Raw genomic sequence first — 14,162 nt, 5'->3', positions numbered from 1 at the left:
TCTCATGTTGCTCAGACTGAAGGAATTTCACCTGTAGGTGATGGGAATTATTTCTTATCCATGTAGACGTGCTGCTGCTGTCGATGAGCTGCTCTTTTGACAAGTCCCCGTGACTCCTCGTGTGATATGTGTGTAATGTCTGTCTCTCCAGGTGGCGTCAGTATCAGAGGAGGCCCCTGCAGAATCTGCCGGCGAGAAGCCAGGGGACTCTGGGGACGACGGTACTCCTGAGGACACAGCTGAGGCAGGAGGCAGAGGTGGCTCTGGCGGGAAGAAGGAGGCCACGTCCAGTAAGAGTGCGGCGGATGGGAAGCTGGTGAAAGGTGCGCCGTCCGGTGAGGCCAGATAGCCTGAAGTAGCGGGAGTTTCAGTCTCAGGGACAGGTTCCTGAGCCGTAGTCAGGCTGTGACCAGCTCCTCTTTTAAGTGGCTCCACTAAAACTTGTTCGCTTCGTTGTATGTTTCGAGCCTGGCCTTCGGAGTCTTGTGGATGTAAGTTAGATCTAGGGATCTGTTTGTTTACTGGCCTGCACAGAGCCATGTAGCGGGCAGGTTTGTTGACAGTGCTGGGGATCACACCTGGATCCCACACACTCTGGCAAGAAGTGCTCCACCATGGAGCCACATCCCGGCCTGTGGAGTTGTGCACGTTAAAGGTCACTTTCTTTCTTTGCTAAGCAAGCTTCCTTTTAGTCACCTCGCTCTGTCCCCGAAAGGAAGGTTGAGTCTGATAGGACAGGTATTACAGATGGCTAAAGCAATAGAGTGCAGCATCTCTGGCGTCTGCTCTGAGAGCCCATGGGGTGTAGAGTGTGAGGAGGGAGGGAAGAGGGAGACTTTGTGCAGAAAAGGATGTTGAGGTAGGTAGTGGTAGGAGAAAGGGGTCCCCAGAGGCCCAGGGCCACAGCTGTGGGGTGGGGTGTGCCGGCATGTCGCTGCCCTGAAACGGTAGTCTGACTAACTCTGGGTGGTAGATGGGTCATGATGTGCAGAGGCTCTGACCAGCTCCGGGAGCTCTGCTTCCCCTGGGGTCCTAGGCTCAAGGATGGCTTTACCCATCCAGTAGATTGGCGGAGTCATTCAGCCAGAAGGGCTGTGTCAGAAGTTTTTGGTGGCACAGTGGCCTGGAAGGAAGCTTTTACGAAAGTGGGGGTGGGTCCTGACAGGGAGAAAAGGCAGTGGTGGGCAGTGCTTTGCAGCAAGAGTGCCTGTCCTTCTCAAAGGGGCCTTTGTGATGGGAACGGTGGTCTTTGAGAGTGACCCAGTCATCAGCTCAGAAAGTCACCTGAGCATGGTTTTCACTCCCACTGAGATGAACAGAGACAGAGACTACAACAGCTTCTGCTGTCCCCGTGTGGGAAGACAAGCAGTCCACCTGGAATTCTCCTTAGAAGATGAAAAGGATGTCTGCAGATGGAGACAGTGGCTAGGGGATCCACTGTTGACACAGGGTGACGGGAGCATCCGGGAGCAGCAGCACCCTGGAAGCTCCCTACAGACAGGCTCCTCTCCTCTCAGCTCGTCCAGCCAGCCTAGTGAAGTGGGAGCCGTAGCTCCCAGCTGCTGCCTGCCTGCCGCGTCGGGGCCGGTGAAGCCACACATGCAGATTTCCCTTCTGCATCCCTGTTAGCCTGAGATGTTCAAACAGACATGTGAGCAGACCTACAGACGTGAGCACTCTGAAACTGTGTGTCCAGGCAAGCAAGGACAGCGGATCCGTTCAGCAGACCTGCAGACTCGTGAGCATTCAGAAACTGTGTCCAAGAAAGACAAGGCAGCAGATCCACTCAGCACAGGTGCTTCTCTAACATGGGGAAAGCTCTGGGTTCCATCCTCAGCACTGCCAAAAAGGAAAAAAAAAAAGAAAAAGAAAATATTATTCAGAGAAAAACACACAACCCTATCTGTTTTTGATGACAAATGTAAAGTGAAAACAAAACGAGCATTGAAGTCAACCTAGGAAGTGGGCTAGGATACAGCTCAGTGTATTTAGCATGTACAAAGACCTTCTTCAGTCTCTAGCACTCTTCTCTAAAAAGAGAGAAGAGAAGAGAAGAGGACCTAGGACAGGATGTCATGGCTTGTTCCTGTAAAGCCATCCCAGGCAGGAGTGTCCATGAGCCTCCATCTACAAAATAACCAGCAAAAATGATGAGTTGCAGACAAACCCAGCCGAGCAACCAAGACAAATGAGCACAATGCCCCAAGTTTAAACATTATAGTGGCGTGCGTGTGTGTGTGTGTGTGTGTGTGTGCGCGCGTGCGTGCGTGCGTGCGTGTGTGCGCACGCGCGCACACACAGGAGCCTAGGAAGAAAACCAGACATGGTAGCAGTGACTGTGACCCTAGCATTCAGGAAGCTAAGTCTCCTATGAGAATTCAATACCAGTCTGGTCTGTACCTCAAAAATCAAAACAGGGCACACACAGCTCACACCTCTAATTTTAAGAGACTGAGATCTGAGAATCCAGATTCAGAGCCAGCCTGGGTAGAGAAATCATCAAGAATCACCCCTCCAAATAACCAGCAAAAGCCTGGAGTGGAAGTATGGCTGAAGTAGTAGAGTGCTAGCTGTGAATGAAAAATACGAGAGCTTGAGGCCCTAAGTTGCAGCCTCTAGTATGGTAAATAAAAATAAAGGAAAAATGAAAAAAGCAAGGGGAGAAAAGGCCAGGAAATTGCATGTTCCGTACTGAAATACAGATACACACAGCATGACCAAATGAAAATGTAAAGATATCTTTATACAAAGATAGCATATATCTTTAAATTCAGAGGAATTTGGAAAGTGACTGAAAAATAGTATTTTGAAATAAATATGTTAAGATTGTCTCAAGAAGAGCTAAGGAACTGGCAAAGATGTATAGGCCTGGAAGAATTGTTGAAATACTGTAGTTGACCTGGCTCTGGAGCCAGGCAAGAGGCCAAGACAAATTGAAGTTGGCTTAACTCACCCCAAGAAACGGCTCTCTCCATTGTAACCTGCTCCAGAGCGCTGAACACCGGCGTCCGCAGTCCCTGGACCACAGCCACCTGAGAAGCACAAGTGTTGGAGTCGTGAGTGCATCCCACTGTGGAGAGGGGCAGGAGTGAGCGGCGCTGCCCGGCTCAGCTCGGTCTCCCATGCCAGGGTTGCATTAGCAGGGCAGAGAGAGAGCCAGAATGCCCGCCATTCCTGGGGGAACTTGTTCAGTATTGAAGATAACTGACGCTGGAAAAACAGGCTCTTCCCTTGGAAAAGTAAAATAAGGGAGGTGTATGTAAGCTCCAGTAGAGTATGTTTCTGCTTAGCAGGCACAAGGCCCTGAGTTCAAACACCAGTACTGAGGGAAAAAAAAAAAAAAGCAAAGCTAAGTAAGACTTAGATCACATTTGACAGCATTAATTCCAGAATTGAATATTTAAGTGTGAAAAGTAAAACCAGGAAAATGAAAGTAAATTCTTTAATCTTGGAGTTGAAAAGGCCTTGTAAGTATTGAAGTGGGGGGTGAGGGGAAGTTAATCGTTCTTTTAGAAGCAGGACCTGAATAAGGTCAAAACACAGATGTCAAAATGATGGTAACACTGCTAACATATAAAAGTGTTGCTGTTCTTGCTGAAGAAAGAGCTCTTAGAAATCAGTAAGATGATGTCTATAGCAAAAGATGGACTGAGGACAAGAAAAGGAGGAAAATAGATGCCAGGAAGGAATTTTTAGGTATAATCATTAGTAACATAGTGTCTACCTGTAATTGCAGCCCTGGGGAGGTTGAGGCAGGATTGCAAGTTTGAGGCCATCTGGGCTATATAGTAAAACCTTATATATCAAAAGTACCCCAAAAGCAAGGTGCTGATGGCTGACACCTGTAATCCTAGCTACTTACAAGGCTGAGATCTGAGAATCCCAGTTCAAAGCCAGCCCGGAGTCCATGAGACTCTTATCTCTAATAAATTACAGAAAAGGCCAGAGGTAGCACAGTGGTTCAAGTGGTAGAGCACTAGCCTTGGAAAAAAAGAGCCCAGGGACAGCACCAGGCCCAGAGTTCAAGCCCCATGATTGGGGAAAAAAAGAAAAAAAAAAGTTTTGCCTTTCATATTAACAAATATTGCTCATCCAGTTATGGTGGTGTGAACTTGCCTTCTGGAGGCTGAGGCAGAAAGGATCCCTTGAACTCAGGAATATGAGACTAACATAGGCAGTGTAGCAAGACCTCTCAAAAACGTGTGTGTGTCTGTGTCTGTCTGTCTGTCTGGGGTATGTAACTTGGTAGTGGAGGAGCCTTGATGTGGTGGCACGTTACGTTAGGAAGTGGAAGACTCAGTCCACATTTTAAGAGCAAATGTCCTTCCACTCCTAGAAATGTGGCCTGGCAAGCTCTCTGCACAGGACATTTAGCATGGGGCTTGGGTTTTTTTGTTATTATTTTGGAGTTGGCTTTTTTGTTGTTCAGAGGTACTGGGTTTGAACTTAGGACTTTGCACATGCTAGCCTATTGATGTACTACTTGAGCTATGCCCCCAGCCCTTTTTTGCTTTGGTTATTTTTCCAGTAGGATCTCATTTTTGCCTAGGCTCAGCCTCAGACCATGATCCTCCTATCTACTTCCCAGCCAGTAGGTGAGATTACAAGTATGCTCCACCATTGCCTTGCTTACTGATTGATTGAAATGTGCCAACTTTTTGCTCCTGTTGGTCTCAAACCATAGTCCTCTGATCTCTACTTCCCAAGTAGCTAGGTTTCCAGCATGAGGCACCATGCCCAGACTTATTTTGAAGGAGTATGAAATTTTAAACAGCCAAGTACTGGTGGCTCATGCCTATAATCCTATCTACTTTGGAGGCTGAAGATCTGAGAATCACCATTTAAAGCTAGCCAGGGCAGGAAAGTCTGTGAAATTCTTAGGTGTAGTTAATCACCAAAGGCAAGAAGTAGATCCATAGTTCAAGTAGGTATCTAGCCTGAGAGAGAGAGAGAGAGCACAAGCTTAAGAACAGCACCCAGGCCCTGAGTTCAAGTCCCAGAACTCGTATAGAAAGAAGGAGGAAGTAGACATGGAAACTATAATAAGGCGTATTTGGAATGCTGTATTGAACGTGGGAAGACTGTCTAGACGAGTTCCCTGGAGCGGGACTGGGAGTGAAGTTAGGAAGGTCGGGTGTGGTCCGCCGTCCCTCTGCTAGTGTGCATGTGTGCAGGCTATGCACAGATGTTTTCCTCCTTTCACAATTTCCCACAGAGAATGTATTGCTGGAAGGAGCTGTTTGAGGCAGAAGGAAGGAGTCACTCAGAGCTACTGCTCTGGGCTGCGACTCAGGTCCATCTGTGCCTGTGCCACTGTTAGGCTGGGAGCTGGCTCCGTACGTGATTCCACCAATGTTGAGTACGAAACTCTCTCTCTTTTTAAATGTTCCTTAGTCCTGTTTGTTAAAGAGACTGCTACTACAGACAAGCAGGCTACAAGTAAGTAGCCTCACCCTCACCCTGACCAGCTGGGTACCTTCAGCCCAGGCTGGCCTTGTTTTATGCAGCTCCATCTCTGGCTTGGGTTCTACTCCCAGATTTTTATTTTATTTTGTCGGTCGTGGGGCTTGAACTCTGGGCCTGGGCGCTGTCCCTCTGCTCTTTGGCTCAAGGCGAGCGCTCTACCACTTGAGCTACAGCGCCACTTCTGGTTTTCTGGTGGTTTATTAGAGATAGGAGCCTCATGGTCTTTCCTGCCCAGACTGGCTTTGAACTGCGATCCTCAGATCTCAGCCTCCTGAGTAGCTAGGATTACAGGCATGAGGCCACCGGCACCCGGCTAAAATGAATTAATTTTTCAAGATTCCATTTTGTAGTGGAGTCATATGCTTTCTTAGCAAATTCAGTTATATACCAAGTGCTGGAAAACGAAAAAGTAGAAGAAAAATGATAAGAGTTGGTCATTTAAAGCTGCAGGTGATCCTCTGGCTCTCTGCCCGTGTCCTACTGTGGCTCCGTGGTGGCCTGCCCTGCAGGCCCCATTGCTTAGCCGGCCTGTCGTGAGCTGCCCACACTGCAATGGCTCAGGGGCACCCCTCAGCTGTGTGCCATGCAGGGGACATGTAAACAGGGCCCCTTGACACGGCAGACGTCCCTGCGGGCTGTAGAGAGTAAGATAGGGCTCCACAGCTGTGCACCTCCCACCCACCGGCGCCCATGTAGATGGTAAGGCCGTGGTGTCTGCTCTGCGCCTGTTCCCTAAAAGCACTTTTCGCCTCTTCCCAATAGCTTCATTTGCTCCAATAAGCTTTGCAATCAAGGCCAAAGAAAATGATCTCCTTCCCCTGGAAAAAAATCGAGTTAAGCTAGATGATGACAGTGAAGACGATGAAGAAAGCAAAGAATGCCAGGAGAGCTGTAGCAGTGCAGCCACCACCAGCCCTGCCACAGCCGCACCCTGTGTGGTTGTTGAGGAGAAGAAGCCCCAGCTTACCCAGGAGGAGCTAGAAGCAAAGCAAGGTTTGTTAATAGCTCTTAACATTCTCAAAAGAAAGACAAGACGTTAATATAAGATTTATCTGCTAAGCCTGAAATTCTAAGACTGCAGACTAGAACCTGGAGCCAAGTAGGAGTTTCTCCGAGTGCCGAGCCCCACTGCTCGCTAGCTCAGACGCAGTGCTCTTGGCAGTTTGTTCTCAGAGCAGCATAATGCACTGCGGACAGCTCTAATGGAGGTGCGCTTTAGGTTTTGATGACAGCCGGGGTGAGCCACCCCGGCTGGACTCCCAGCCTGCATTAGTGCACCGCACTGGGAGATGCCTTTTTGTGAGGCTGTCTCTCAGCAGAATCACCAGCCCTTGAAGATGATGCGTGCCCGGGCTGATTCTCGGCCCTGGCTCATCGTCAATGCGTGTCCCTGATACATTGCCAGCAGCATGGGGGTGCTGGCTTACTAAGTTATACTCTATATTAAAGTAGTGAATTAATGAATACATTTGTGCTCTTTTCTGTTCTCACTGGCTTTCTTAGATGTTTTTTCTGTGTATACACAAGCAGATCAAGCTATACTTAGCAGTGTGATAAAAGGTAACTTTACCAGTATGCCTTCCTGTCAACGATTTTAGCTGGGATTGCAGTTATTCTCTCCAAGTGTGTGTGGCACAGCAGCTTGTCAGGTCACTTAGAATAAGACACTTTTCGCAGGGAATTTGGTCTAGACCCTGGCCAGACTTCTGGCTGTCTAACCACACCTGCTAGGAGTAGTGCAGATGTACTGTATTTGCTCTATCCTGAGGTTCCCAGTCGTCTCTGCAGCTTGCAACAGTATGGGGGCCTCCAGTCTGACTGGGACTGAAGTAACCTTCCTGACGAGTGTTCTGAACTAATTCTCTCAATATATGGTCTGGCCATGTGTCTGCCTATCCTGAAGTTTGTATCTTACTAAGGTTTTCTTAAGTAATAGTGTTGTTTGGCCCTGTTGGTGCCTGTAAAACTTAAGATAAAGATGATGCTTGCTCTAGACTCCACATTCTCTGTCCCTTTAGCAAAGCAAAAGCTGGAGGACCGCCTTGCAGCTGCGGCTCGAGAGAAGCTGGCCCAGGCATCCAAGGAGTCAAAGGAGAAGCAGCTTCAGGCTGAACGCAAAAGGAAGGCGGCTCTATTCTTACAGACCTTAAAAAATCCTCTGCCAGAGACAGAAGTGGGAAAGCTTGAGGAGAGTCCCTTTGGAATTGAGGTATGTAGAAGAAAGTCTTTCGCAGGCATGATGACAGTTGTTGCTAGCACTGGCATAAGTCTCCCATGGTAAAAGACCCCCTTTCTGTATTGGCTCCTGCCCACCCACAGCCACATGTCACCCAGTGTCCCTGAATGTCTTCAGAGCTGGGCCGTCCCTAGCATAGCAGAGGCCCTTTGCTCTTTTTACTTTAAGTACCTTGGTGTTTCTTAAGAGCTCCAGGCCAATATTCTGCACTCGTTCTCTGCCAGTGTCACTTGGCTGATGGATTTGGCTGTGGAGAGCAGCACTCTGCGTTCAGAGCTGAGCATCCTGCTGAAGGCCAAGGTGGCTTTCTGGGTCAGGAGTCCATCTGCCATCTCTCAGAAAGCAGAGCTGAGGGGCTGGGAAGTTGGCTCAGTGGTAGAGCGCTTGCCTTGCATGCCTGAGGCCCTGGGTTCGATTCCCCAGCACCACATAAGCAAAAAGAAAAAAGCCGGAAGTGGTGCTGTGGCTCAAGTGGTAGAGTGCTAGCCTTGAGCTGAAGAGCTGAGGGACAGTGCCCAGGCCCAGAGTTCAGCCCCCATGACCAGACCCAAAAACAAAAAACAAAAAAAAAAAAGAAAGCAGAGCTGAGCCCCGCTGCAGAAGCTGTGAGAATCAGCTGATCGAGTCCAGGATGCCTGTGGTGGCCAGATCGCTGCTCCCTGGTTCCTGTCCTTAGAGCCATCCTCAGTGGTGTCCTTTAAAAAAAGCTCTCAGCCGGGCGCTGGTGGCTCACGCCTGTAATCCTAGCTACTCAGGAGGCTGAGATCTGAGGATCGCGGTTCAAAGCCAGCCCGGGCAGGAGAGACCGTGAGACTCCTATCTCCAATAAACCACCAGAAAACCGGAAGTGGCGCTGTAGCTCAAGTGGTAGAGCGCTCGCCTTGAGCTGAAGAGCTGAGGGACAGCGCCCAGGCCCAGAGTTCAAGCCCCCATGACCGACAAAAAAAATAAATAAATAAAAAAAGCTCTCAGGGGAGGGGGCTGCAGCCACCACCACCTGACCCAACCCCCAAGGCCCTCCACAGACAGGTTTCTGTGGGCCCCTGGCTCCAGTCATTCTACAGACTCAGAAAGGACCACATAAGTGGTGCTCCTAGCTCTGAGATGGCTTCTGTGGGGATAGAGCAGCGTGAGCAGTAGCCAGGAAAGGCCACAAGGGCAGCTGTGGCCTCAGAAGGGATGTTTTCTTGGAGTAGGAGAGAAGCATAATTATCTCTGCTTTGTGGTAGCAGCTATAAAACGTGTGCATACAGTAAAGGGGCTGAGGCGGGGGGGGGGGAGGACTTGAGAAAGCAGGGAGCTGCCAGGTGCCAGTGGCCCACACCTGTAATCCTAGCTGCTTGGGAGACTAAGATCTGAGGATTGTGATTCAAAGCCAGCTTGGCCAGATAAATCCAAGAGACTCTTGTTTCCAGTTGCCCAGCAGAAGAGCTAGAGGCACAGCTCAAATGGTTGGAGGCTAGCCGTGGTGAAAACGCTGAGTGAGAGCTCAGACTCAGGGTATTCAAGCGAGTACTGGTACAAAACAAAGCAAGAAATGGAGGCCAGGGGTTAATTTAATGCCCTTGATTGTTTTGCTGTCATTTGTGCACTGGATAAAGGGGTTCCTTAAGAGACATCTACAGACCAGCAGCATTGCACGGTTGCATCTGCGTGTTGTGCTCCTCGTGGTGAGCTCAGATGCAGCTTGTCATCAGCACACTGTCCCCGGCTGCCGGAGTCCTCATCACAATGGCCATCATCACTCCCATTCCTGTGTGCCCAGGGCCAGCCCAGCCTGAGCCTCTGTTTCCAGGAGGGAGATGAGTCTAGTCTAATCCATGGATATGAGTGTTTTGTCTCTGGGGTAACCTCCCTGAATATCTGTGTGTACACACAGATGATAGCTGCTGGGCTATTTCATCAGAAATGTAATGGTCGTAGCAGATGGTGATAAATGTCGCTAATTGCTTTGAAACAGAAACTCTTGCACTTAAATTGGCTCTTGTCATAAGTAAGAGTCAAACTCAAATACATTTTTAGTCTTAAGGAACATTAGGGGACAGGCTGTCCTTGACTTATCAAGTATGGTACCGGCACATTTGACCCAACTAGCCACCTAGATGTAGAGCTCTTAGAGGGTGTGGGACTTAGCAGAGCGGAGTTGACGCCTCAGATCCGGAGCCCAGGTGAGCCCGCCCAGCCTGGCTTTGGGACAAGCAGGTGCACACTCGCAGAGCTAGCGCAGAGCTTGGCAGGAACTGGACTGCCGTCTGCCCTGAACAGCCACAGGCTTGCGATTCGCCCTGAGGGCTGGCATTTTCCTATATTTACTTTCCCTTTATAAAAGCACCAGGCATATAATTTGGAAGGTTCCAAGGCTTAGAGAAAGGTATACAGTGAAGATTAAAGGTCTTGTCCTTCTTTTTTAATACCTTCAAATAACTTATTTTGTTTTTCATGCAGTAAAATATTGATAACTTGAAGTTTATTACTTGCACCCTTTTTCTTGCATGCAGTTTAGTGCATTAAGCATGTCTGTCTAGCCAGGCACTGGTGGCTCATGCCTGTAATCCTAGCTACTCAGAAGGCTGAGATCTGAGGCCAGCCCAAGGAGGAAAGTCTGTGAGACTCTTACCTCCAATAAACCACTCAGAAAACTGGAAGTGGTGCTGTGACTCAAGTGGTAGAGTCCTTGCCTTGAGCTGAAGAGCTGAGGGACAGTGCCTAGGCCCAGAGTTCAAGCCCCATGACGGACCGCCTCCCAAACAAAAGCATGTCTGTCTGTCCCAGCCACCACACCCAGAATCATTTTCTCTCCCTAGGCTAACCCTCCATCCACATGAAGCACCAACTGCTCTTTACAAGTTTAAGCACTATAAATGGGGCCCTCCCTAGGCACTATGCAGCATCTTGCTCTCTTTGTGCACAGAGCAAGTCTTTCCACACCAGAGCTTGAATTCGTGCTTGATGTGTTGCTGACATTGAAATAGTGAGTGGCCGCCTGTGAATCCCTACCTCCGGTGGCCGGTTAGCCCTGCCCGCTGGTGGGCGTGCTGGGGCTCCGGGTCTCTCTGCTGTGAGTGCACTGTAGGAACTGCCTGCATCCTCTGTCGGGTGCCTCCCCAGTGCACCCCAGCTGTGGGGCAGCTTTCTTCATTTGGAACACTGCCAGATGAGCTTCTGAGGGGTTCTGGCGGTTTGTCTCTACTGTGTGGTGTTAGCTGTTGGTTCTCAGTACTGCTTTTTCCCTTCTTTCAATACTGGAGATTGAGCCTAGCACCTCAGGCAATGTGGGCAAATGCTTTACCACTGAGCTACATCCACAACTCTACTTTTTTCCATTTAAGGAGCATAGAATTCAATAAATTACACATCCTACCCCTACTGGTGTCAGGAGTCTCCTCTGTTCTGTGCTGGGTTCTTGTGCGTACTTGATCTATTTCTCCACACTAATCTGTTTGATTTCATTGGTCTTAAAGAGATAATTTGACATCTGCAGGCATAATTTTAAAGATACCCTTTAATATACTTGTTGACATGGAAAGATAATGATGGATAGATAGTATGCTAAATTACCAGACATTGTATAAAGAAAGATGTGTACAGGTAGTACTGATAAAAGTGGACATGGCTGGGTATGTACTACCTGCTTGTCATGGTAGCACTGAGGAGCTTGAGGCAGGAAGATCACAAGCCTGAGGCCATCTTGAGCTACATAGTGCATACTTGTTTCAGAACGATGTGTGTGTGCTAGGTGCATTCTTGTCCAGTCAAGCTGACAGTGTGAGCCATTGTGGCTGTGTGATGACTGCTTTGTGGGAACGCGCTCCACGCGCTCCGGTTCCCGGCACTCAGTGTTTCACTGGCGAAAGCACTATTGCGAGTTCATATGCTGATTTGTTGCTATCATGGTAAAAGAACTTTCCAGGGTCAGCTGGGTGCCCGTAGCTCACACCTATAATCCTAGCTGCTCAGGAGGCTGAGGCTGGGATCCAAGGATCGTGATTCAAAGCCAGCCCAGGCAGGAAAGTCCGTGAGTCTCTTATGATCACTTGACCTTAGGTTGTTGCCTGTCCCAGAGAGTACAGCTCACTTCTCTCCTGAGCAGCGGAGGAAGCGCACCTCTGGAGGCCCTGTTAGGTGGGAGGCAGGAAGGGAAGCCCACCCACTGCCCAGATGTACAGACGCAAGCGCACACCACGTCTGTCCCCATCCCATTTCCTGGGGCTCAGGCAGCGGGAGCAGACCAGGCTAGCCCACCCAGGTGTTGCCTTGAATTTTTCCGTAAACCTTACACCTAAATCTTCCAGGCAAAAAGGAAATTGTGTTTCATGATTGTGAATTGAGGACTGCCCTCCGGTAGAGGTTCGGCAAAAAGCAGGCGGCTGGCTGCCTGCGGGTTGGTGCCTGGGTCCCTGGGTGAAAGTTGCTCTCAGTGATGTGCACTGAGACCAGTGCAGGCTTCAGTGTACATGTGACACCCAAGAGTCCTAAATTCAGAGACCAATCTCTTAGGCCTCCTCTAAAAATATTTCAGATTCATGAAAAACCTGGTGTTAGAGGCTGTGGGATCCCTGGATGGAAGGTTGTTAAAGGGCGAATATGGGTTTTCCTAACACAGTGTCTTTGATAAGGTGCCCCTTCATTGCTGGCCACAGACAGCCCACTAACACTGCTCAGCGTCTCTGGAGTTGTCCTTTGCCCCATAGAGGCCAGCCCAGTCCCAGGCAGCCCCCAGAGAGAAGGCTGTCCTTCCTCAGCGTCACGCCATCCAGCGGGTAGACGTGTTGCTGCAATAAAGTAGAAATTGGAGCTGTGCTGTAGGATGTCTGTTAAGGCCACTCCTTGGCTTTTCATTCTCAGGAAGCCAGTCCTGTGCCCTGTCCTCTGCTGGCTGGGGGCAGACCTCTGCCCACTGTGGATGCAAAACCACCGGAAAGGCCTTCAAGCAAAAGCAGAGATCCACCCCGAGAAGAAGAGAGAGAGAAGAAAAAGAAAAAGCACAAAAAACGGTCTCGGACTCGCTCTCGCTCTCCCAAATACCGCCCGTCCTCCAAGTCCAGGTCCAGGCCCCACTCGAAAGCGAGGCACTCCCTGCCCAGTGCCTACCGGACAGTGCGGCGCTCAAGGTGGGTGTGGCGCCCTGGGCCTCCTGGGCCCTGCAGTCGCTGTGTACGTTAGGTCCCTCAGCCAGCAGCACGTGTGGCCCAGCGAAGGCCTGAAAGGGCAGGTGGGTGGAGGGCAGAGTGGGAGTTCTCCATATCCACAGGAGAGCTACTTCTCAAGTCATGCCAACTACTGCCAGGTTTTCAGACATCGCTTATTTATGCCTGTGATTCCAGCACTCGGGATGGGGCAGGAGGGCCTTAAGGTCAGGTCAGCCTGGGAAATACAGCTAGACTGTCTCCAAAAACAAGAGAAAGGTAATGGTGTACTTAAGTGCTAACAGTCGTGTGAGCAAGCCTAGTCTGTGTGTGTCAAGAGCAGGCCAGGTGTGAGTATGCCAAGAGCAAGCCTAGCACATATGGGCAGAGTCCTTCCATTAGGACCCTGGTCCTGTTAATGTGGATGAATTTCTCATGCTTTCTTTTGAATGTGGTAACTGCAAAACAAGAATACCTGGTCTGGTTCAGATGCCCTGCACCCCCAAGTGTGAGTCAGAGTGAGACCACAGAGGCCAGGGATAATCCCCGCTACTTGGGAGGTTGGGATAGAAACTTGTAGCAAGGCCAGCCAGGGGGAAAATGTTAGTAAGACCACCTCTCAACCAGTAAAACTGAGTGTCCCAGTGTACATCTGTCGACCCAGCTGTGTAGAAAGGGTTAAGTAGGTTTGTGGTCCAAGCTCGTGCAGACAAAAACGAGACCCTAGCCCAAAAACAAGAGACAACAGTACGGATCTGTTTTAACGGTGTGCCTCTTTAGGCTCCCAAAGTCCTCCTCACGATGAGCCAGTGTTTGAGAAGTGAACTCAGTCAGAGATCACAGAATTCGCTCCTTAGGTAAACAAAACACAGCAGTGGCCACCTTGCCAGAGGTTCAGAAGGCTGCTCTGTCATCAGCTGTCCCCAGGTCCCCTGAGCTCTTCCTATTGCCCCACACGCCTGACTCTGGGCCTCCCTGTTTCTTCCGGAAGCCATGTTGGCTCTGTAGGAAAATGACGATGTCCTGTGCTCTTCATGTTGTCAGGGGCGTACTACACGCTCACCTTACTGGACACGGCCACAAAAGCCATACGCTGTGTTTTCCTGTTCAAAGCTTACAGGGTTTATCAAATAGTTAATGAAACTATAGATTTGCCTTTGTTGTAAGTCTTTGACCCTCTGTACTTGGCTAGTTCTTGAGAAATTCAGTCACTTCCTACCATTACACACACAAAAAATCTCATGTCAACAACTGTGTGACATACCTTTTTTCTTTTTTTTTCTGTCAGTTGTGGGGCTTGAACTCGGGGTCTGGGTGCTGTCCCTGAGCTTTTT

At 49.5% G+C, this 14,162-nt stretch overlaps 1 protein-coding gene across 4 annotated transcripts in view; it reads left to right on the top strand.

The window, feature by feature from the left end:
- Positions 1–14,162, top strand: part of LOC122102035 (splicing factor SWAP) — a 57,049-nt gene that overhangs the window by 29,300 nt on the left and 13,587 nt on the right. For 3 of the 4 annotated variants that reach the window (XM_042672562.1, XM_042672565.1, XM_042672564.1), the window contains 4 exons: positions 152–323; positions 6,229–6,459; positions 7,485–7,675; positions 12,548–12,813. In XM_042672562.1, the coding sequence (XP_042528496.1) occupies positions 152–323; positions 6,229–6,459; positions 7,485–7,675; positions 12,548–12,813 (860 nt within the window). The remainder of the gene's footprint in view (positions 1–151; positions 324–6,228; positions 6,460–7,484; positions 7,676–12,547; positions 12,814–14,162) is intronic. The other variant, XM_042672563.1, reaches the window with a different exon arrangement.

Source organism: Dipodomys spectabilis, unplaced genomic scaffold (assembly GCF_019054845.1).
Source record: "Dipodomys spectabilis isolate Male_0828 unplaced genomic scaffold, ASM1905484v1 ptg000725l, whole genome shotgun sequence".
NCBI lineage: Eukaryota > Metazoa > Chordata > Mammalia > Rodentia > Heteromyidae > Dipodomys > Dipodomys spectabilis.
Note: the sequence above shows the minus strand (reverse complement) of the source record. Positions and strands in the feature narration are given on the sequence as shown.